The 21,301-nt window shown below is 33.0% G+C and overlaps 1 protein-coding gene across 1 annotated transcript; it reads right to left on the reverse strand.

The window, feature by feature from the left end:
* Positions 1–289: 289 nt before the first annotated feature.
* Positions 290–20,737, reverse strand: LOC134228751 (uncharacterized). The gene is made up of 7 exons (XM_062710447.1): positions 20,590–20,737; positions 4,940–5,035; positions 4,386–4,722; positions 3,146–3,328; positions 2,677–2,966; positions 1,636–2,399; positions 290–936 (listed from the first exon to the last, which is right to left on the reverse strand). Exons 2-7 carry the CDS (start codon positions 5,014–5,016, stop codon positions 587–589), a joined length of 2,001 nt encoding a protein of 666 aa, XP_062566431.1. The 5' UTR covers positions 5,017–5,035; positions 20,590–20,737; the 3' UTR covers positions 290–586.
* Between the last annotated feature and the right edge of the window lie 564 nt (positions 20,738–21,301).

The following is a 21,301-nucleotide window of genomic DNA, read 5'->3' on the forward strand; positions in this document are numbered from 1 at the left end:
ACAGTATATACATGCATTTACTTAACAGTTTTAAAACCTTTAGAAAATAAAATAGAAAAGGAACCGGGCAGATATAGTGGTTTCTGTCATAATCCAACTTCATACTTTTTTTGAAAAGGGAAGAAAGACAAATGACAAGGAGCGTGAAACCTAAATACATGTAACTTATAAAAATAAAGTCGAGAAAATGTCGAGTAGAACGCTTCATTTACTAGCGTTGTATTCCGTCAAATGTAGGAACTGTATCAAAATTAATAAAATCAAACAGCTACATGTACAGAAGTAAGCTTTTAATAACATACATTATATAATAAACTTTGTAATATGCTGCATGCAGAATATGTTTGCTACACAAAATCACAGTATACAAAATATGAAATAAAAAGCTCTAATATAAAAATAATGGACGGTTTATCAACAAAATTATCACAGCTGAATAGGAAATGCACAACTCAGGTCAGAAAATATGAGGACATCAGTTTTGTCACGTAATACGTATACATTTATAATTGCTTCTTCTTTCATATATTGAAAATAAATATTGCTCTTGTATTTGGTCTAGGTTGTAATAAATATATGTCTATTTTTATTGATATGCAGTAAACAAAGGCGAAAACGCATCCGGTGTTAATTCTTTGTTGTCGCGATGGCGTTCGAACACTATATTTGCCAGCTCATCGCGTCCCATGTCTCTTAGTGCATTAGTTAAGGAATTGACAGCGCCATCTTTCTTGTCTTTGCACATGCGTTTCCAGTATAAGAGGATTTTATATGTGACGTCAGACATGCTTAGACCGTTTGAAATGGCATCGAAACCGAGGCCAGTTATGGTGCTATCTGGGAGGTCAAGATGAACTGCTAAAGTCAGGCCTTCGGGAACCAGTTTCGAGAGATTGCGCAGGCTCTTTCCGGAAATGACTTTTGACTCTCTTTCAACTGTAAAAAAAAATATTTATATACTAGAAAACTAAAGATGACGTTCAAAATATTTTATATATCTATATTATCTAATTAATTTCAAATGAAAATCAGACATGCAATTGCATTAGATTATTGTTATTATTTACCAAAATACGTTTGAGATATTAGGACAATAGTCGGAACATTAAGTAACCCTTGAAGATCGAGAGCATGCATCTAGGTACCACTAACTATAACACGTTTCTCTAAAAATATTTCCAATTCAATATCTAGCAGGTACTGTAACTTAATATGAAAGGGATGCATTAGCTAAAAGCCTTTACCCACAATTCAATTTTTTTTTCATGCATTATTGATAAAATTCTATTGGCGTTTTTACTTTACAGTAAATAAACTAAAATGTATAAAAAAAATATTTGCAGATAACCATGCAATGTTGTTCATGCAAATGAGATTCCAACAAAAATAAATTAAAAGCAATGATTCTCTTCTTGCAAAAAGAATGATGAAATTTTTACCTCTTGCTGTGAACCAAAAGTAGACAAAATCATTAATATTACATTACAAACTTCTCTTTTTTCTTTCAATAAATCTATTCATTTTAGAAAAGACAGGTGACAGATGAAAAGTGCATTTAATAAAAATTCAAGATATATTTTTGTGATTAGAGCTGAAATACTAGTATTTCATATTCAGTGTTCAGATAGTGCTTACTTATGATTGGTTTTCGACTTGTTTTCATCAGCCGTTCCATGACGCTGGGCGGAAGAGGTTTGAATTTTGGAATCGTCGGAACTTCCGTTTTCTCCTCCTTGAACACAGGTGTGTTCAGTATGTCGAAATTGACTTTCTCCTTTTTAGGCTCTGGTTCTTCCGGGACGAACTCCGGTTTGAAATATGCTTTCACCGTTTCCTCGTCAATTTCAATCCTAATGGAACAAGTACAGTTGTCTCTGAGATTTTTGTCTTCAATCCCGACAGGATCGAGATTTATTGCACCAGTGATTGCGCGTTCATCGTTAGTTTTCGGTTCTATCACAAACTGTCGGTAACTTTCCGGTAAATACCGGAAGTAGTGAAGTTCTCGATTTTCCGAGTAGTTACTTTCGGAACTCACTTTTATATCATCTCCCACCGTAAAATCCCATTTCATTCCATCTATAATTTCACAGGTAGGTGGGACTTGTATCTGTCTTGTTGGCTGTTGAAATTTCTGCGATCGTCTAAACGGATTGGATGATTCGTCTTTCTTGACAATGTCTTTCACAACGTGCTTGAATCCCTTTTCACTCATCTCCTTGACGCGACTTTCGAGCTTTATTAATGGCATGCACTCCAAAACCATGAACCAAAATTTTTCCTGAAGGTTTAAGAAGGCTACAATTTCGCCCTTTTCCCGATTGCTCCGATTCTCTAGAACTGTTGCTGCTGGAGGTAGTCGCTTTTGTCTTTCTGGTTTCGACTGCATGACGCAAAATCTAATTAAAAAAAACAAAACATTTTTCTCACATTGTATTTTCAATTTCGGAATTCCATCCAAAGACAAGTTTATAAAAAAGCATAAATCAGTTCTTTAAAATGTTATGGCATGCTTGTTAATTGAAATTTGTAAAGCGGTGGTGGGGTTTAACAAATAATTGATACATGTAAAACTACATGCTTACATTTGCAGAACTTATTCTATTCCTGATAAAATTCTGCGTCAATATTATTACATTTCCCTTTACATATTTCTCTCAAACAGCTATGACCTACTTTGAAAGAGATTTTGTATCAAACGTCACGGTAGTCCTGGTGAATTTGTATTTGGATTCTACCAATTCCCAGCCATTTTCCGTTTTCTGAAGTACTGCAATATCTTCACTGCGTTCATCCTCGATCTCAACACCAGTAGGAAGAGGGAGCTTCACGGACACTGCTCGTTTGAAAACACAGGGGGCGCTTGGGATGAGATCTATAAACTCTGTGGCTAAAACGAGGTCCGCTGTTTCTCCTGGACTTAGCTCTTTTGCAAGTTGGAGTTTGTCACTTGGAATGGGAGAAATCTACAGAAGTGTACTCTTTGTTAATAGATTTTCATATTAATTGTATTCAGAGAAAGAATCAAATGATAAAACAGCTAGATTTATTGAATTTCGACTACAAATATTCAGTTTGATCCCCCCCCCCCAATTTTTATACATTGTTTTAGTTTTTTACATTTAAATGTGTGTATTGCATTCACCTGAATTGCACATTGGAATGGTTTATCGTACGCTTTCTTTGGAAATCGCACGCTGATGTAGCGACTTATGTGTGCGTTATACAAGCATCCTTGTGGCGTGACGTCAAACAATTCTTTTTTAGGGGTAAAGGTCACGATGAATATCCCTAATCTGTCCACCTCCAGTTCTACTGAAGAGTCACCCTACAAAATCAATCATACCTCAATCAAAATAAATCTTTTATTCTACGATGAACGTGTAATACAAGTAATGTTCCTTAAAATTTAAAATCTAAATTTAAAGTTTGACATTTTCACATTCTGTCATTTTAAAGTAAAAGAATAATTTTTTAAGTCATAAAAGTGTGATACATCTTCCAAAATTAAATTTTGTGTAACAAGTCAATGTTTTTTCAATGAAGTCAGGTGAACTTGTGGTAAAAACAAATAAGACACAAGTACATTTCAATGGGGAGGTAGAATTTATCAATAAGTTGAGTGTTTACCATTCAAGTTTACAATACCCGGGAATGTTTGCATACTCTTCAATGCTCTATGGGACATTTAATTCAAATTTAATAATCCCAGCACTTCAACTTTGTTGATATGTTTCTAAAAGGATTGTATGTACACAACGTTCCTATTTTTGGAGTTGTGGAAAAGTCAAAAAACTTTGAAAATGAAAGGACAGTCCCCACCCGGACAATGCCTTGCTATCAAATAACGATTAAGGGGGTTTGTCCCTAGTAATGATATCCGTTTTTTTTTTGTTTTTTTTTTTAAATATTCCTACCAACTTAAAAGTAAATACTTTGAATACACTACAAATATGGTTTTTGTTTAAGCTTTCAGATAGATTATTTTATATACAGACATTTTGTAAAGGGGTTCAAAGAGTTTAAACTAAACAAACAGCAATGAGAAATTTAAGTATGTATAGCCTTAATAATTGGAAATGTAAGTAGGTGTAAAGCCATATTGGCAAGTAAGCAAAATTAGTAATTGGGTCAAATTTATCAAAGAAGGTGGAAAGTTCAATTGAACTTATTGACACTGGAGAATTTTCAGTTAGAAACTGCATATCTTGCAAATTCAATGGAAGTCAGGGGAATTTAATTTGAACTGCATGAGTGATTTTAGTGGGAAAATAGGAGAAAATAAAGCATAAGAATTAGCATTAAACATTTGTCAGCAAAATATTTTTATTGTCAAGTTTCTTGCTTGAAGATGACATCCTAAAACACATTTAAAATCAACTTACCTTTTTTAGAAACCCAACATCTACCCATTCACTTTCGTCGCTCCATTGCCCTTTGACGTTAATTTCATTGTGCTCAGTGTCAATTTGATAGTATGGAATTTGCACGATGACCGTTTTCTTCAGCGGATGCATGGTTGATTGTAGCGTATAGATTTCGCTTGTAATATGCTCGTAAGATGGTAGGGTGGGGTAATACTTCCATCTTAAAGACGGAGATGCCACTTGGCATGAAATTGTGTCCTTTTTACCAAACAAGCCGTCTGGCAAAATCAGTTTCCCACCGAGCGGAAGTCCAAAATTCCCACCTTTTTTGCCCGGTGAGTATGTCACTTTGAGGCTGTAAATTAAAGTAAAAAAGAAACATAAAAAATGTCGTTCGTGTTCTTAATAACAGAAATTCTTTTTTCCTGCATTTTCTCGTTTTGAAGTTCATTGCAAAAACCTCTTTCCATGATTTTAACTAAATAAACTAAATTAACTAACTAAACATATTTGACTTCGAAAATATTACACAAATAAGAATTTGAAGAAAAAAAGAATAATTGTAAACGCACTGTGCATCGTCATCCATGAAGTCGTTGTTTGTTCCTATGGCAACGCTACACGAATTAGAAATTTCTTTGTTCTTCATACTTCCGCCACTTTCCGACCTGAAATTGCAATGAAAAAACAATAAATGGTGTGGTAATAACAAAATTGGTGATTTCCAATAGGAAAAAGGCACAACTTCGGTTAATAGTACTGGTTTCTCTTATCGTGTTTTATGTTCTTCTAACCATTTATATCCATTACTTGGTTTCTTTATGTTCTTTATATTCTTCATGATAAATGTAAGAAAATTGCGTAGAATGAACATGCACAGCGCTAAACGATGTAGCACTCAGACATATACATCTAAATATTTGTCAATACATTAACAATTAAAGTTGGTAACTAAAAATCGTGCCAGCATCCACCCTAAGTATCCACACACATTTAAATTGCTGGTGCCATCAATACTCCTATGACACAAAATGATCGATGCAAAGAAATTTTTAAATAAAATTCAAACATAAACAAGTAAACTTTCACCGTACAGGTTACATCAGATAAACTACTGTGGAGTGATACGACAAAAAGCAATCGAAATCAAAAAAGTGTTTTGTTTTTTCAGACAGATGTCAGACACAGTTCACCAAAAAACTAACAACCATGAAACACCTTCTTACCGTGTTACCGGCGAGCGCCGAGATTTCTTAGAGGAAACCATTTTTCTTTTAAAAGATTTAAGATTAACCTAAGATATTAGTATTTTGTGAGTTATATAACGGACATATCATAAAATAAAAACAAAAATGAGATTAGAAATTAACATCTCTAAAAAGAATCCATTTCACCACCGCTAATACACATAGTTCTCTTCTGACAGTATTATTGCCGGAGGTAATAAAGAGCTATATAGGCAGAAAAATTTGTAGTTAACCGACAAAGATAAAAATGACAAAGTTAGATCGAACAAAATATAACAGAAGTCTCTAATTGAGTAATTGAATTAAAACTCAAGAAAAACAGACCGAAAGATTCAAAACTACGTTTAATACTACATCTTTTGGTTTCTACAGTATTCTTTGACCTTACATTGAATCTGAGACGGTGCTCTCAGAATCGATGTCAAATTTGGGCGAGGGAATGATGAAAACATTCTTTGTTTTTGCTTGTAGTCTCATTTTAATTTAATCTACAGGGAAAAAATGCAAGGTAATATAAATTTTAAAAAGCTGTAAAATATACAAAATAAAGCGCACTGTGTAACTAACAACAAAACTATATTTAATCGATCACTTATACAACTGTTCAAATATGATGAATGAAATTGCTTCTATTTGTGGATACATTTTATCATTAAAATACACAATTCAAATAGTTAAAAGTTTAAATCGCTATTCATTTCAACATGAGTTTTTAAATGCCAAAACTGGTTCAGTTTGAATTGAAAAAGTATTTTTTAAAAAATCATTTAAACATCATGGGAGAGTGATATTATCTATAATAATTACATCAATTTTTCAATCGAAGACAAATATTAGCTCTTTATCTAAATATACATCCATTATCTTTTTTTGAATATACATCAGTGGCTCGTTAAAATATGCCTCAATTAAAAAAAATGATATAATCAAACAAGGCTAGTCTTGAATAGCAATTATCAAAGTGTTATTTTTAAAATTTAATTTTTCATGCATTGCAAAATTATACCCATCTTAATGATCTCAAACATATGATTTTCACCAAAATTTCTGTCTGAAATCCATTTCAAGTAGTCAGTTGTCGATAAGTTGTCACACACAAACACACACATATTTTATTTTCAATAGTTATTAAGATCTCGTTTCATGCAAATTCTCAGAACACATATCTGATAACTGAATTGAAAAAAAGGAACAAATGAAATACTACACAGAAAATCCACTCACTTAAAAAAAAAGACCAATTTAGCAGAGAGCTGAAATTGGCCCTTTAATTAATAGAAAAATCGACTTTTCTCTCGTTCGATACGAGTTAAATGTTAGTAGTCCGGCGATAAATTAGATGCATATTGGCAGGTCATATTAGCTGCCTTCTGAAACACCATATTGTATTGTATACAGTTATTTGTCAAATAGATTAAACGCCAAAAATATGATGTCCTCGATGATTACTTGCAGTGTTGATACATTTCATGGCACGGGTCTATGCATTAGTTTGGACACGTTCTTTAATAGTTTAAAGCGATTTTAAAGGTACTAGAATTTATAACAGAAGTTGACTGGTACTGTCATACCAATATTTTACGATCGACACAATTTTATTTCGTTGAAATGTTCATTTAACATCAGATGATTTGTTTTGATAGTTATTTTGATACGACAAAAAATGACATAATAATAAAAAAAAGAAAACACCTTTTCTAATGAGAGAGAGAAACAGAGAAAAAAATAAAAGAACTCACTCAGGAGATGGTCGTTTTTTGGCGGTTGTGTTATTCCTTGCAATTGCCACCGGCATTGTCACTTATTGTATCTATTGTATTATTCTAACTTATTTATATCCATCATTAATTCTTCAATTACTTCTGGAAGTGCACTAATCTGTATTCATCCACTGACACACATCAATTACAACACTGTTCCCTTTTGAAGGTATCAGCACAATTTATGGCATACTATAGTAGTACAGAATATTCCAGGTTTAAAGTATCGAACAGTGACTTTCTTAGATGACGTTTGTCGTTAAGTTGTTTACGACATCTACCAAAAAACAATAACCGCTGGTGTCGCTAACCAGTGAATCAGTGTTATTGTAATCGCGGGGTTGAGGCACCATAAGCCACTGGAGTTGATATTGTCACTAACAGTTCCTTATGTCAGATCAAATTGCATTCAGTAATGCCTGGTAATGCTCATACAAATATTTCCTTAACGCAAAGTAAAGCCATCGAGGTCCCGACAGGGGGGAACTTTAAATCGACATTTAAAACTCTTGCAAAGGTATTAACGGGCAAAGTTGAAAGATAGTTCAAATGCTTCGGAGTTGATATGCTAGCGACATCTCAGGAAAAATACATAAAAAGCAAACAAAAAATAAAAAAATTATTTCTCCAAGGAAATTAACCATATATCTATTGCCATGTTGATCATCTTCCATAAAATGAAACGTGTGGGAGAAAAATCATTTTATAACATTTAAAATTAATAATTAATAACGTGTTCATTCGATTCATCACCTTGCTAGGGTAATTTCACACCGTATCCCTATAACTGCGCTCGCAGCAAAAATTTTATGCTTTTGGTCTTTAAATTTGGAAAATACAAAATTTTAAAAACTTAATAATCTATGGTGGAGGATATTTCAATATTCAATATTTCAAAGTATTTTTTTAATATCATGTTTAGAATATATATAATGATCCCATAAAAAAAAATTAAACAGGATTGTGAGAGAAGTGGCAATCAAGCAAGAACATTATAAATTCTTTGTACAGATTTTTGGGACAAAAAATAATTCATTAATTTTAAGCTCAAGTGATACTCAAAATCAATCATACTGTAATGATTTAACAAAATGTTCTCCCTTCCTCCCTGGTGACCCTTTTTTATAGAGAGAATAAAAAGAATCAATTTTGATTTAGGTCTAATGAATGGTTGATATACGTGTGTTAATGTTACGTTGATCAAAAGAAGTATTTGGTAAAACAAGTAGCATACTAATGGGAACTCATTAAGTTTAGCAGCAAAATATATTAGTTTTTTTTTCAAGAAAAAAAATTAAGAATCTTTTTTCATTTTTTATTTTAAGTGTCTATAACCAGTACATAAATAATTTCGTGGATGACTGCTAAAAATGTGCATAGCCTTACAAACATTATTTTCAAAAATTTGTATTCATCGTTATTAATTGTAATTTCACCAACTTGCTTAATTATAACACCCTTTTGGTACCCTCTTAGATTCCGTTAAGTCGAGGAACCTATTCATTCCAATGTTTTCTATTGTAAAAAAAGATTGGGGGTTCATTCAGGTTTCTCAATCGTGAACTGTTAAAGTTGATCGAGCAAATAATTAGTCATTTGTATTTAACGTAACGGTAAATACATTCTGTGTATTATCTGCATATGTTCAAAACGTTTCTAATCTGATAATTATAAAATTTAAAGATCGTTTCTCGCGACTCCTTCGATAGAAAAAATATATGAGTAAGTACTTCCGATAAATCCTTGTATTATTAATTGTTTATATGTTAAGGGTAAACAAACTAAACATAATTTGTCCTAAGTCTAATAATTGGTGTTTTCTACAGAAAAAAACACAATAGACGTCTTGTAAAAAAGAAAATATTCTAAACTTTGCTCAAAATAACGGATATAAGAATCGTATAAGAAATATCGAAAAATTGATAAATTCTGAACAATCCAAGAATGATCGGTAAAGAATTCTGTAGAATTGGTTCATTTCCGTAACTAATGCCATGGTTCTTTGAAATAATACCGTAACAAATGTATATTGATTCACATCTGAACGGTCCTCAGATAAAGATTTTCTACGGTTTGAGAAAACGAATTCTGACACCAAGTTGAGAAATTCCGTTGAATGGTGCGCGTTGTGCTGATCTCTCTTTCACTTCCGGTAACTGTGCGGTATGAAATGTAACAATGGCAAAAAGGGAAATCGATTTTAAACACCAACTAAGGAGTAATTGATTTCATTTTATGAGAAACACGTTTGAAAGAAGTCGTTAAATAAATAATTTTATCTTACATTTCAAATTCATTAGATTTTATGACGCAGATAAAAAAAAGTGAATAGTATTTGCTTTTCTTAACTTTTTTTTCGTTGTAAAAAGAAATTTAAAGAATTTGTAATGAGTAGCGCTTTTCTCACTTTTTTAATAAGAAACACCTTTCATAAAGATGAATGTGTGATTATTTAAAAACAAAAACAAAATATGTCAGTGTGTGTGTTCTTCTTCATGAATACAACCCACATGTATTAAGAAACACACCTTCATTCTTGCCCCCAGGACCAAACTCACTACACCTCTAACTTTGCTGCACATATGATTAGTTTAACATAGTCCGACTTTGTTACTGGATGAACAAGAATCACCAATATCCATTTGTAAACAAAAGCTTTTCACCTACAACTACTCTTTCGTCTCCAACGAAGAACATATATTTTAGATATATACTTTGAAGATGTATTTCTTTGATATACTTGATTATGAAAACTCACCATTTTTTAGTTCCCAGAAATCTCTTCCGTGTTTTGAAGTTAAATGTGGAAAAAGAACTTTTAGAAACAACTACTCACGTTAAAATTTCTTGTTGTATTAAGCAAAAAGAGTGCCACCACCATTTATTCATTGCAAGAAGTGTATTATTCTAAAAATGCTTAATTACAGTTCGCTTTTTATATTAATCTCAATTAGCGAATTAGCTTTTAAAACCCTAAAGGCGTAATCTTTCAATTAATATTCGTTCTGCATAATGTGCAGTTTACGTGGGCTAATCTTTAAATACCCAATGCACTTTCTTTGTTTTTGTGTGCTTATTCATTAATCACACCTAAGCAAAAAATGAATCAGACTTTATGAACTAATTAATGAATTAATCATTCATTTAGGCATGTTTGGGTCAATTGAAAAACTATTGTTTGAAACAAATTCCGTCACTATTTAAATGGAATTACTTATCAAGATGATATCAGTTCCAGAATCTCTGACATCTCCAATTAGTTTTTTGACAATTCTATTCACACGTGTTCGAAGCATACAGTGGCGCGCGTGGCAACTGTATTCCGAATTGCCTCGGAGTCATAGATCAGATATTCATAACATTGCGGCTTAAATTCTAAATCTAAATTATTTACTATTGTTGTCTTAAGATCAACTGTTATGTCCTGAAAAAGTATGTTTAATCAAGTGTAATTTACCGTTGTTTTTGTGTTCATTTAAATTGATTTAAATCGGTAATTATATACATGAACCGGTACTAAAACGGTCAAATAACAGGCGAATTTTACACTTGACCGAGGATAAACCTGAATGTGCCCATTTGAATTCATAAATATTTTTATCTATGCATAAAAACATTTTTTTTTTCTTGAAAAAAAAAAATCGAATCGCATATAATTCTCGATTCCATCAGACCATACCCTTCCTATTTGAAAACGAATTAACCAGAGCAACAAAAGAAAGAAATATCGACATAAAATAGTATTTTAATTTTTATCTGTTTGTCATCATAGAAAACAGACACACAAAAAGAAATATTAATATGATTTCTTTCTTACATTACATACATGTTCTCTAATTAACAAAATTTCCTTGAACATTAGAATGAAAAATTAATATATTTTACCACAAGGATTCAAAAGTACCTGTTTGGTAAAGTCTCCCAGGGTAATTTGAATCATTGTATTTTTCTTTAACGATGCATTTTAAATGCAGATCGCTTACGCAGACCATTAAATAAACAGTCTCGTCTTCTCTGAGACGTGAATTGTTGAGAAGTGTAAAATGCTTCTTTTAAATTTGTTCGATTGAAAATATGTCTGACAAATATTGTCAGAACTTCTACTTTTATTGTTTAATATTTGCACATCCATATCCCATCTGTAGAAAACACAATGTCTTTATATTCCCCAAGCATTTTAACATGTTTGTTTTTAGTAGCGTGAATAGTGTGAATTCATGTTGATCATAATGCATTAAAATCTTAAGCAAATATTTAATTACACTTAATGGAATAGATAGTGAAGTTCACACACTAATAATCTTTAAGTAGGGTATCAGTTGAAGAAATGAATGTTCATCTTTGTGATGAACACTGTTATCATCGTCATCATCTATAAATTATCATAAGGATAAATCCAAGCATCAACTGCGTAGCACACTTTTTGTTTTTCTACCAGTAATAAAGATTAAATATTATATTTGAAGATTCAAATTTTAAGTTAAGTAATAGTCATCGCCGCCATTAAACTTACCATTTTTAGGAAAATCCAAGATCATGTGTGCAGACGCGAATATATCAGAATTCTGAGACGTGAAATAGGTACTTCTCGGTATTTATGACATCTAGCTAAGCATTCGGGCACCGAATCAAACGCTCCTTTCAGTGGGCTTATCAAAGACAAGGATTCCAATTAAAGAGATATAGCCGTCATACCTCATTTAAAAAGACTGACAAATTGGCTATTCCTTTTAAAAATAGGGGTCGTAGGCAATGTATTGAAAAAGTATAGGCTGCGTTCGAGTCGGTTAAAAAAAATTTCTATGGTTTTCAATAAATCAGTTTCAGTTCTCCCTAGAATCAATATATTTCTTTGACTCCGGTCTTGTTTGAATATTGATTTTTCTTGGTGACATTTGTCACCCTTTAATTAATAATCATATGCTGAATAACTGGCATAGAGCACTTCACATAAAATTTTATCCAGATTCCAATGAAACTCTGGCAAATACGGGATATTGAACTGATACAGACTGTTCTGAAAAGAGATTTTTTTATCTCAGCTATCTCATATCTAGTAGACAATATCGTAAAAAATATTTTCCAGCTAGATATCGATAAGATATTGAATTTTAAGGATTAAACCAAACACATTTTACATATCTTAAGATGATCGCAATAAACTAATTCAATAAACTTATCCGACCACCTTCTTTAAATTAAAAAGCGACCAAACAACACCAAAATTATATTTCTTGTGTGAAATTATAGACCAAAAAATTTTTAAGCTAAATTAAATTTCTTTTCAACGGCATTTGTTTAAACCGATGGGATGAAGGTCTGAGACGTACGTTTTTATGCCGAGACATATATCATGTTGTTAATTACTAGGGATATATGAAATCAAAATTGTAAATTGAAATTTTATAACCTGATGAACAGTTCACACTTATCCCCTCGCAACGGAGTTGGAGGGGATATATAAAGGTTATCGTGTGATTAATTGTGTATTGTTTAACGTCCCTCTCGAGAATTTTCACTCATATGGAGACCCCACCACTTGCCGGTGGAGAGCTGCGAATTTTGTCCTGTACTTCGCACTCAGAGCCATTGAGCAGGGAGAGATCTTTTTCGTGCCAGCCTACTGCGACACGGGACGCGGGCTACTGATTCATCAATTGAAGAATGCAATATAGTAGAAGTCGCCCGCGTGACGCAGTGGTTAGAACGTCTGCTCTAGAGTCGCGAAGTAAGGAGTCAATCCTCACGTCGCTGGTTCGAATCCCACAGTGGGACGTGGAGACGGTTCCTTGGTTTATACGGGGAATCGAACCCGCGACGTAATGATCAACTCTTTACTTCGCGACTCGAGAGCAGACGCTCTAACCACTGTGCCACGCGGGCGACTGCCGGCTCTGGGTGTGTTTGTGGGTGAGTTCCTTAATCCAGTGCGAAACGGAAGTGACGTTATTTTTATCGGGATCGATGTCCAATGCTGCCTTGCTTTATAGATATTCTATTTGCAAGAGGACGCCCTGCTTTGGGGTGCCTTTTTTAGGTCTTTGTCTTCTTTTCTTACAAACTAAATTCGGGTATTATTTGATTTGAAACAGAGTAAAGGCGCACTGGCATCTCAAGATCGAAGATTCTTTAAAGATATGTGAATAGAAAGTTTAGACACTAGCCATAAATCTAATCCGGCGTATGTCAAGGAGCGATTTCGATAAGTGTTATCACCCAGCGAGTCACTTAACGAAATATACAATCACAGCTCAATCGATATTTTAAAGAGGTAGATTGTGACTAGGTATTTCTACGCAAAGTTAGTTTCTTTGGTTGACGTTTCCAAGGAAAACATAGGGTTTCCAAGGAGTGGAAGCAGTCCAATAGTTCCGGATTTTTAAGTTAAAAAATTGTTGTCGTGGTCATAGAAACAAAACTACATTTACTTTAACAAATGGAATGACGCTGTTGTCCAATACGAGTAATTTGGATTATTAGACTTGATTTTGGTTTGCTTGGTTTAAATTCGCATTTTTCTGCAATCAGTACAATTCCATTCCCCCAGCAAGCATGTTGACAAATCACTGACACAAATATACCTTATGTATACACACACATTAAAACATTTCTTTTATGTCTACATGTAGGTTATTAGATAGAAATTTACACGTACTTACTTTGTAATATTATTTTTATTCAAAAAGTAAAAATCACTGTTATTTGGGTGAAAGTGAAGTTTTTTACGAGTGATATCGGACAAAAATGAATTATGTTACTCAGTACATACCCGGCTAATTGTCTCGCACGATTGAAGAGAAAATAAATGGCTAGTTGCAGATAAGTAAACTTTTTGTCCTGAAACAATTCTGCGTCATTAAAAAAAAGAATATCTTACAGAACTACAATTGTGTTTTCAAATACTGCGATTCAACCTAATGATTTATTGACTTGCAAAATTGTGAAGAGGAAAAAAGAGAATATGTGTACATATCACACGAACTCTCTAACGCTCTGCCAATAAAGAAGTCACTTTTCTCGTACAAAAAGTCCATATATTGTTCTGTTGGCTTTTGGAGTAAAGAAATTCTTTTTATTTCCCCTCCTAAATAACGATATTCTGAAACTGGGCCCTTGTACAATGACGAATTGACAAGCAATTGAAGTTATATTACAACAAAGTTATTATGCTCAGGGATATTGGATGAAATTCCTCTTTCAAACGTTAATAAAACTTTGAATTGTCCACTTCGGGGTAATAAGAGAAAACTTAATATGAAGCCAGTAATCTAAAGTTTTATTCCCTGGTGATTTATTTACACTGATGTCAATAAAACTTATTAGCCTTTTTAATGTCAGTAAAGTCGTTTTCAAATGTGTTTTGATGACTTGCATTTTAAGCAATGTGTTTGTTTACTAACAGAACAGAAAATAAACAAAACATTTTTGAAGCGCGATTCCTTGTCTGTGGTGGGAAATGGACCTAATTCCTCAAATAAAAAGGAAATTCTTGCGATTTGATTCGATCTCACAATTTCGATATGCTTGTTTGACAATCTACTTTGAATACCAAAGTAATTATTTGTCATTTATTAAAAGGAAATGCGAATGGTCCCTTTGTACAATTAAAATGTTTTATAATGAAAAATAAATTACTCCATTTTGTTATTCAGAATCCGGTTGGCATCTTAATGCAATGTTATAATTTGAATAATCTAAAATGCGTATTTAAAATTCCGTTTTCAGACAAATAGTCAATTAATCCGTAGTGTAATCGTATGATTAGAAAATGTCACGTATTCAACATTTGTTATTGCCAGTGTATTCGCATATTTAACCCTGTAAATTTTATGACTTTGTTTTTATTACTATAGTCAAAGTTTTTTTTTCAGTTAAAATGGCTAGTGACAGATTTAAAGTCCTCTTCTGTTTTCTACAAAACATACTCGTAATTTAATAATTTCTTACTTCTGGTGGTTTTACATATTTTGAGTCACATGATCAATCTTGTTTTATCCATCCTTATGTACAACGCATAAAATCCCGAGTTTACTCGATACTTACATGTTGCTAGCTGCAGAACCAGGGGCCCGTTTTACAAAAGAACTTACGACTAAGACCAAAAACTTCAGATTGTTGTAATATTTTGCAAAATTAATATTTCTCCTTGCAATTGCTTGTGTAAAAATATCATACCACATTCCTCTTAAAAAGTTTAAAATAATTTTCGATATAATGTTTATTAAAATGTTATACGAAGAATTAAATTTGGTCCTAAGTCGTAAGTCCTTTTGTAAAACGGGCCCCTGTAACCCGAAAAATAAATTGACAGACAGGTCTGTCAATATCTTTTTTCGGAGAGCTACAGCGACCAATGCTAAAAAAGCCTACAATGAGTTGTCATCTGCTTCCTGTCTCTTTACGTTTTTAACTATGTATGAGATCTCCAATTTCGTTGGTGCTTCTCAGTTAAAGAAGTCCCATTCTAAAGCTTGGCAGGGGTTGGATGTCCATGAGTGGATTCAGATCCTCTTGCTTTGTAATGCATGATTTTTCTTTATAACTACCAACCCTCTCAGTACTTTGATTTTCCTTCTCTTGTAGCCTTACCCGCAGTATGTGCACACAGATAGTAACATTGCAGAATACCACGAATGACGTCAATCACAGATGATGTCATTCGTGGCGTTCCGCAAATGTTACCATTAGATATGTTTACAGATTCTTTATGACAAAATATTACTGCGCTCCTCCTATTTTACTTTTTTTGACCTGACACTTATTTAGGGTCTCCAAGAGCAAAACATAGATTTTGCCACTGTAATCATATGGGAGGCGGAGGTATCATTTAGTGAGTTCAGTGCTCACAACATCTCTAGTCTTGTATCTATTTGCTACTTCCTACATGTGAAAAAAATTATATCGGCATTTCTGATCTTTTAGTATTCACAAAGCAAAATCTTGATTACACTTCTGCTTGAAAAGTGGGAGGTATAATTAATAGTGATCGGTATGTCCGTCCGATTGTACGTCTGTCCCTTCGTTTGTTGCGCTTTGGGGTACCCATCTCTTATACGCAAATCATTTAATATCCAGAATGAAATTTGAATAGACTTTCACAGAATCTTTGTTACATAGTGTCATTGTGCACTTCCTATTTTACTTTTTGATCGGACACACATGTTAGGTTTCCCATAGCGAAACATGGACATTCTCATTCTTTTTTATAATATTGAAGTGTATCCATCTCTTATCCTCAACTTCTCTAGACCACTGAATAAACTGAACTGATACTTTCACAAAGTCTTTATAATAGAAAGGCAGTTGTGCTCCTCTCATTTTACTTGTTGATCTGACACTTAATTTGGGTCTCTCAGAGCAAAAAATGAACTTTGCCATTATAACCATATGAGAGGCAGGGGGCGTCGGTATCATGAGTGAGCCTCAGTGCTCACAATTCCTCTAGTTTTGTTCTAGTATTGCCTTAGAAAGCATAAGGACAGTATTGGCATAAATTTGAGAATAATGTAGGTTAGGTTCTTTGCTGCACTCCTCCTCTGCATTTTGATTCTATGGACCTTATTTGTAAAGGAGGCTCACTCTGCGATCGAAAGGTTATGGATTCGCGGATATGCTCTTCATTTATTGTCATATACATGTATACATATTCAAGAACGTCTCGTTTTCGGTACATGTATACCAGAGCAGAGTCCGTAGCAAGACCACGGAAACCAAACTTGAGACTTGGAAGTTAAACGTCGATATCTATGTTAATGTATAAACAGCTTTCATTTCTGGAAAGCCCATTTATAAAAATTACGTCAAAACCCTAAAGCTTATTCTTTTAAAGAACTGGAATTTAAATATTTTACCTTTTGCCTCCCTCGGCCATTGGGATATATGATCTTGATCGTCCAGACAGACTTTTTTACTTCCAAAACGTCTGCGAGATTTATTTAGGCTTATCATAATCTCCAAGTTATATAGGCATTTAATACACTAATCGAAAAAGGAGTGATTTATTCCAAAGAACTTCTATACAAACATTTCACTTTGTTAATGCATTTCTAGTAGCCAGTTTACTTTATGTAACGACGTCCTTAATCTCACAGGAAATCTTCGTTTCAGATTTTAAAAGAATCAATTTTTCTGCTCGTTGCTTTAGGCACCTTAGGGTAAAGGTACAGTAAAAAGGTACAAAATTAATGAAATATTAATTTGCGTTCTTTAATGTCGCAGCCCTCCTGAGCCTATTCTGTCGCAGTAACGTATGTGTACTATAGCTGTAATATGGGCTAATTACAGTAACGTGTGCTTTGCAGAGAGGTTAAGATAACCATTTACGAAAAAAAAAAAATGGGGGGGGTGCATTAAGTTTTATTTCTTTGATCTAATCGAAATACTTGAGGTCTGAGGTTAATAAATGATACCCCCGCCTCCCATATGATTATTATGGCAAAGTTTTGCTCCGGAAGACCCAAAATAAGTGTCAGATCAAAATGTGAAACAGAAGGTGCACAATGGCAATAGATAATGAAAAATCGGTGAAAGTATTATGAAATTTTATTCAGTGACATAGGAGGAGTTGCGGATAAGAGATGGGTACACTTCAGTATTTTAAAAAGAATAGCAGTGTCCATGTTTTGCTGTGGGGAACCTAAAATATGTGTCGGCTTAGAAAGTAAAAAGAGGTCACAACAGCATTATGTTTAAGATTTTGTGAAAGTTTCATTAAATCTAATTCAGTTGTATAAAAGAAGTTGAGGATAAGAGATGGTTACCCAAAGCAAAACAGAAGGACGCACAGACGGACGGACATCCCTATCATTATATAACCTCCCATTTTTCAAACGAGAGAGGGTTGGTATAATAATGTACAGACAAATAATGATAACCAACAGAACAATCAATTCCTCCTATTAACAAAGTAATCCAGGTTAATTCCCAAAAGTTGAAAAACCCCACTTGAAAACTTCAAAAGCCAATATATATGTAGCATTTTGTTTAAACGATTAAACCTACCAAAATAGTTCGATAGAATAGACGGATTGCACTTTTCCAATTAATCTTGACAAAAGAAAGGTCTGATCTTATTTTCAAACATGTTTTGAAAACAAATTACGCTGTTTTAACATTCCGCTTACGAAATAGTTCTTCGTGTTGATTTCCTCAAATGACATTTGCAAAGTGGGGGGCCATTTTCGCAGGTGCATACTTAACGAACTGAGAAACAAGTAAATATTTGTTGACGAACAATACATCATATAATTTTAATTTTTCATTGTTCGATAAAGCTCAACTTAAATCAATTCCCAGCAAAATGGTCGATATGTACTCGACCATCTTTGAAAAATCACAATGGAACAAAGATGATATCGAATTATACTTCAAGGAAATTACCCAGTCATGATTTAAAAGCTGAGAATATATGCTCTTCTATTTCATATAAAATATAAATTTGTTCATGTTGAAATCATGTTTTTTTTTTAAATTAACAATTCAGACCCTTATGAATCTCTAGTAAATAAGGGAATGGATAATATTATTGCCTACAGGCAACACATTGTAGACTTTATTCTACAAGACTTTTAGAAATACGTACTAAAGCTCTTCATGACTAAAATAAGTATCACGACATATCTTCACGTACATTCAAATTCATTTCTTAGATAAAAATGTTCATCATCAAATTCAAATGAAAGGGTTTTTTTTGTATGAGACATCTATTTCACAGGTCACCGACTCTATCCATTTCAAAATCGGTGGTTGTTGATAAAGTTTATTAACAACCACCGATTTTGAATTGATTCATTCAGTCACGCACTATAAATGATTCTAAGTTGAAATATCAAATAAAAAACTTTCCGGATTTACATAATTACTTATCTTCTTTTAAATTAAAATCCTATATCCTGTTCAGTCTAGAATGATGATCTAGAGATTAATTGGTTTATCTAACGAAAATTTTACGGTTGGCTTTGTAAATCGAGTTCTTTTCTTTTTCTCACAGTAATTTTTCCACAGTGTCCTATATCAGTATCTATACGAAGATGATGATAACGAGAGAGAGAGAGAGAGAGAGAGAGAGAGAGGAGGTTCAAATTCTTGATGTGCCAAACTTCTAAAAGGTTATATACCATTCAACGTTTTTACTAAACATTTTTTATAGCACCATCAAAGAAAACGGATACGTTTCAGTTTAAAAGGGATCGAATTTTAAATGTAAATTTTCGTCTATAAAATCCATAGACATGTAAAAGACGAGGTAAAATTGGAATAATTTGGTCTTTGTAAGACATCGGGCAAAAAGATTTCACAAAGCAATGAATGCAGGTATTAAGTTGGAAAAGAATCGAACTGATCAGGAAAACAGGGATTTTGTATTCCTGATTTTGCTCGTCGTGTACTTTAATGAAAATTTTTATTTGCATCACAGTAAAAAGCGTCATGAGCAGTCGTAATAAAAACACGTGATAAGTTATTTATGCCTACTTATCATTCCTATACCTCTAAATTCTGCAAAAACAATTTCAGGGAATCAAAAAAAAACAAAACAAAACAAAACAAAACAAAACAAAAAACAAAAAAAAAACAACAGCAAGAAAAAGAAATAGTAGTAATTGACAAATATCCCTTAAAAATTTACCAAATTGAAACATATTCTGGACTGTAGGTTAAAAATCGGCAGCCTTGAAGAGGGATAAATAATTTACCTATAATGCTACCCACGCCTATAATTGATCGGTATCTGTAAACTTTAACAAGTGTTTTATAAATAAATTACTAGTACATATACTGAATTTATACAATGCAATGATATTTTCATATCATTTGCTATATTTGATCTGAAACTATGCATCTACAATCATAAGGTCAACCGAACATGAATTTTGGGTGAAACTTCTACACGAGACAAAAATATGTTTCACACTATATCTTTATTCCTTTACCATTCATTTTTTATTATTAATATTTTTTTATTAATTTAATCAGTCAATACAAGAAATAAATGGATTGGACAACTTTCAGTCTTGTTCCCTTATGTGTTACTCATACTGTAAGGGGCATTGGTCATTTATTTATTTGATTTCCTGAAATAATTGTTGCAGTCATAAACGACAATTTCATCCAAAATTGCTTCCTTGTATATAGAAGTATATAATGTAAATCATTTGTAATTTAAAACTAGTCGCCCATGGATCAAAATATTTTGAACTGATGATTAAACAATCCTACCTCTAGCTTGCAAATCGGTTCAACTATGGAGAAGAAGCGGAAGTTATGACTTCTTGCATCTATACACCACACAAGATTAAGTCATCACAGTCTTTTCCGTCTTTCTATTAAATCTCCAGTTGATGAAGCATTTGTATGCAAAGAAACACAAGACTCGCAGCAAAGGGGAAGGAAAAAAAGATCAAATTCTGTGAATTGCTAGATAGGATAACATCCCAACAGGTTCAAACATAGATATATGTTTATAATGTAGCGGAGCGATGCATGCGCCAGAAGTCTCGTAGACTTTTAAATTAGACACTGTTAAGGCATTCAATTATCTGTTTTTGAATATTGTCAATGAGGTGTATAGCGACCATGTATAGCTGTAAACCCCCTCCGGGTTTACTTATCGAGATATTCAATTATGCTGCACTTTAACCGTTGTGTGTTTGGGCATATCACGTATTGTGTGAAACAAAAACTTTAAATCATTAAGTCCACTAAATTTTAATTTCATTTGAAATTCATTATTTTGAATTGACATTGCCTTATTTAAAAGTTTTGAGGCAAGTTTGGACACAATTGTGACTTGAAATCGGGGCATTAATAAATGATCTCTCGTAAGAACCGGTGGGAATAATTGATAAAGCTAGATTAACCTGGGGTCTTGGGCATTGACTCAATATAAATAGGTATTGACCGAGCAAGTGGGGATATTGAGTACAAGGTT

The sequence above is a fragment of the Saccostrea cucullata genome, unplaced genomic scaffold (genome assembly GCF_032062105.1).
Source record: "Saccostrea cucullata isolate Sc308-1 unplaced genomic scaffold, CSIRO_AGI_Scuc_v1 ctg18596, whole genome shotgun sequence".
NCBI lineage: Eukaryota > Metazoa > Mollusca > Bivalvia > Ostreida > Ostreidae > Saccostrea > Saccostrea cuccullata.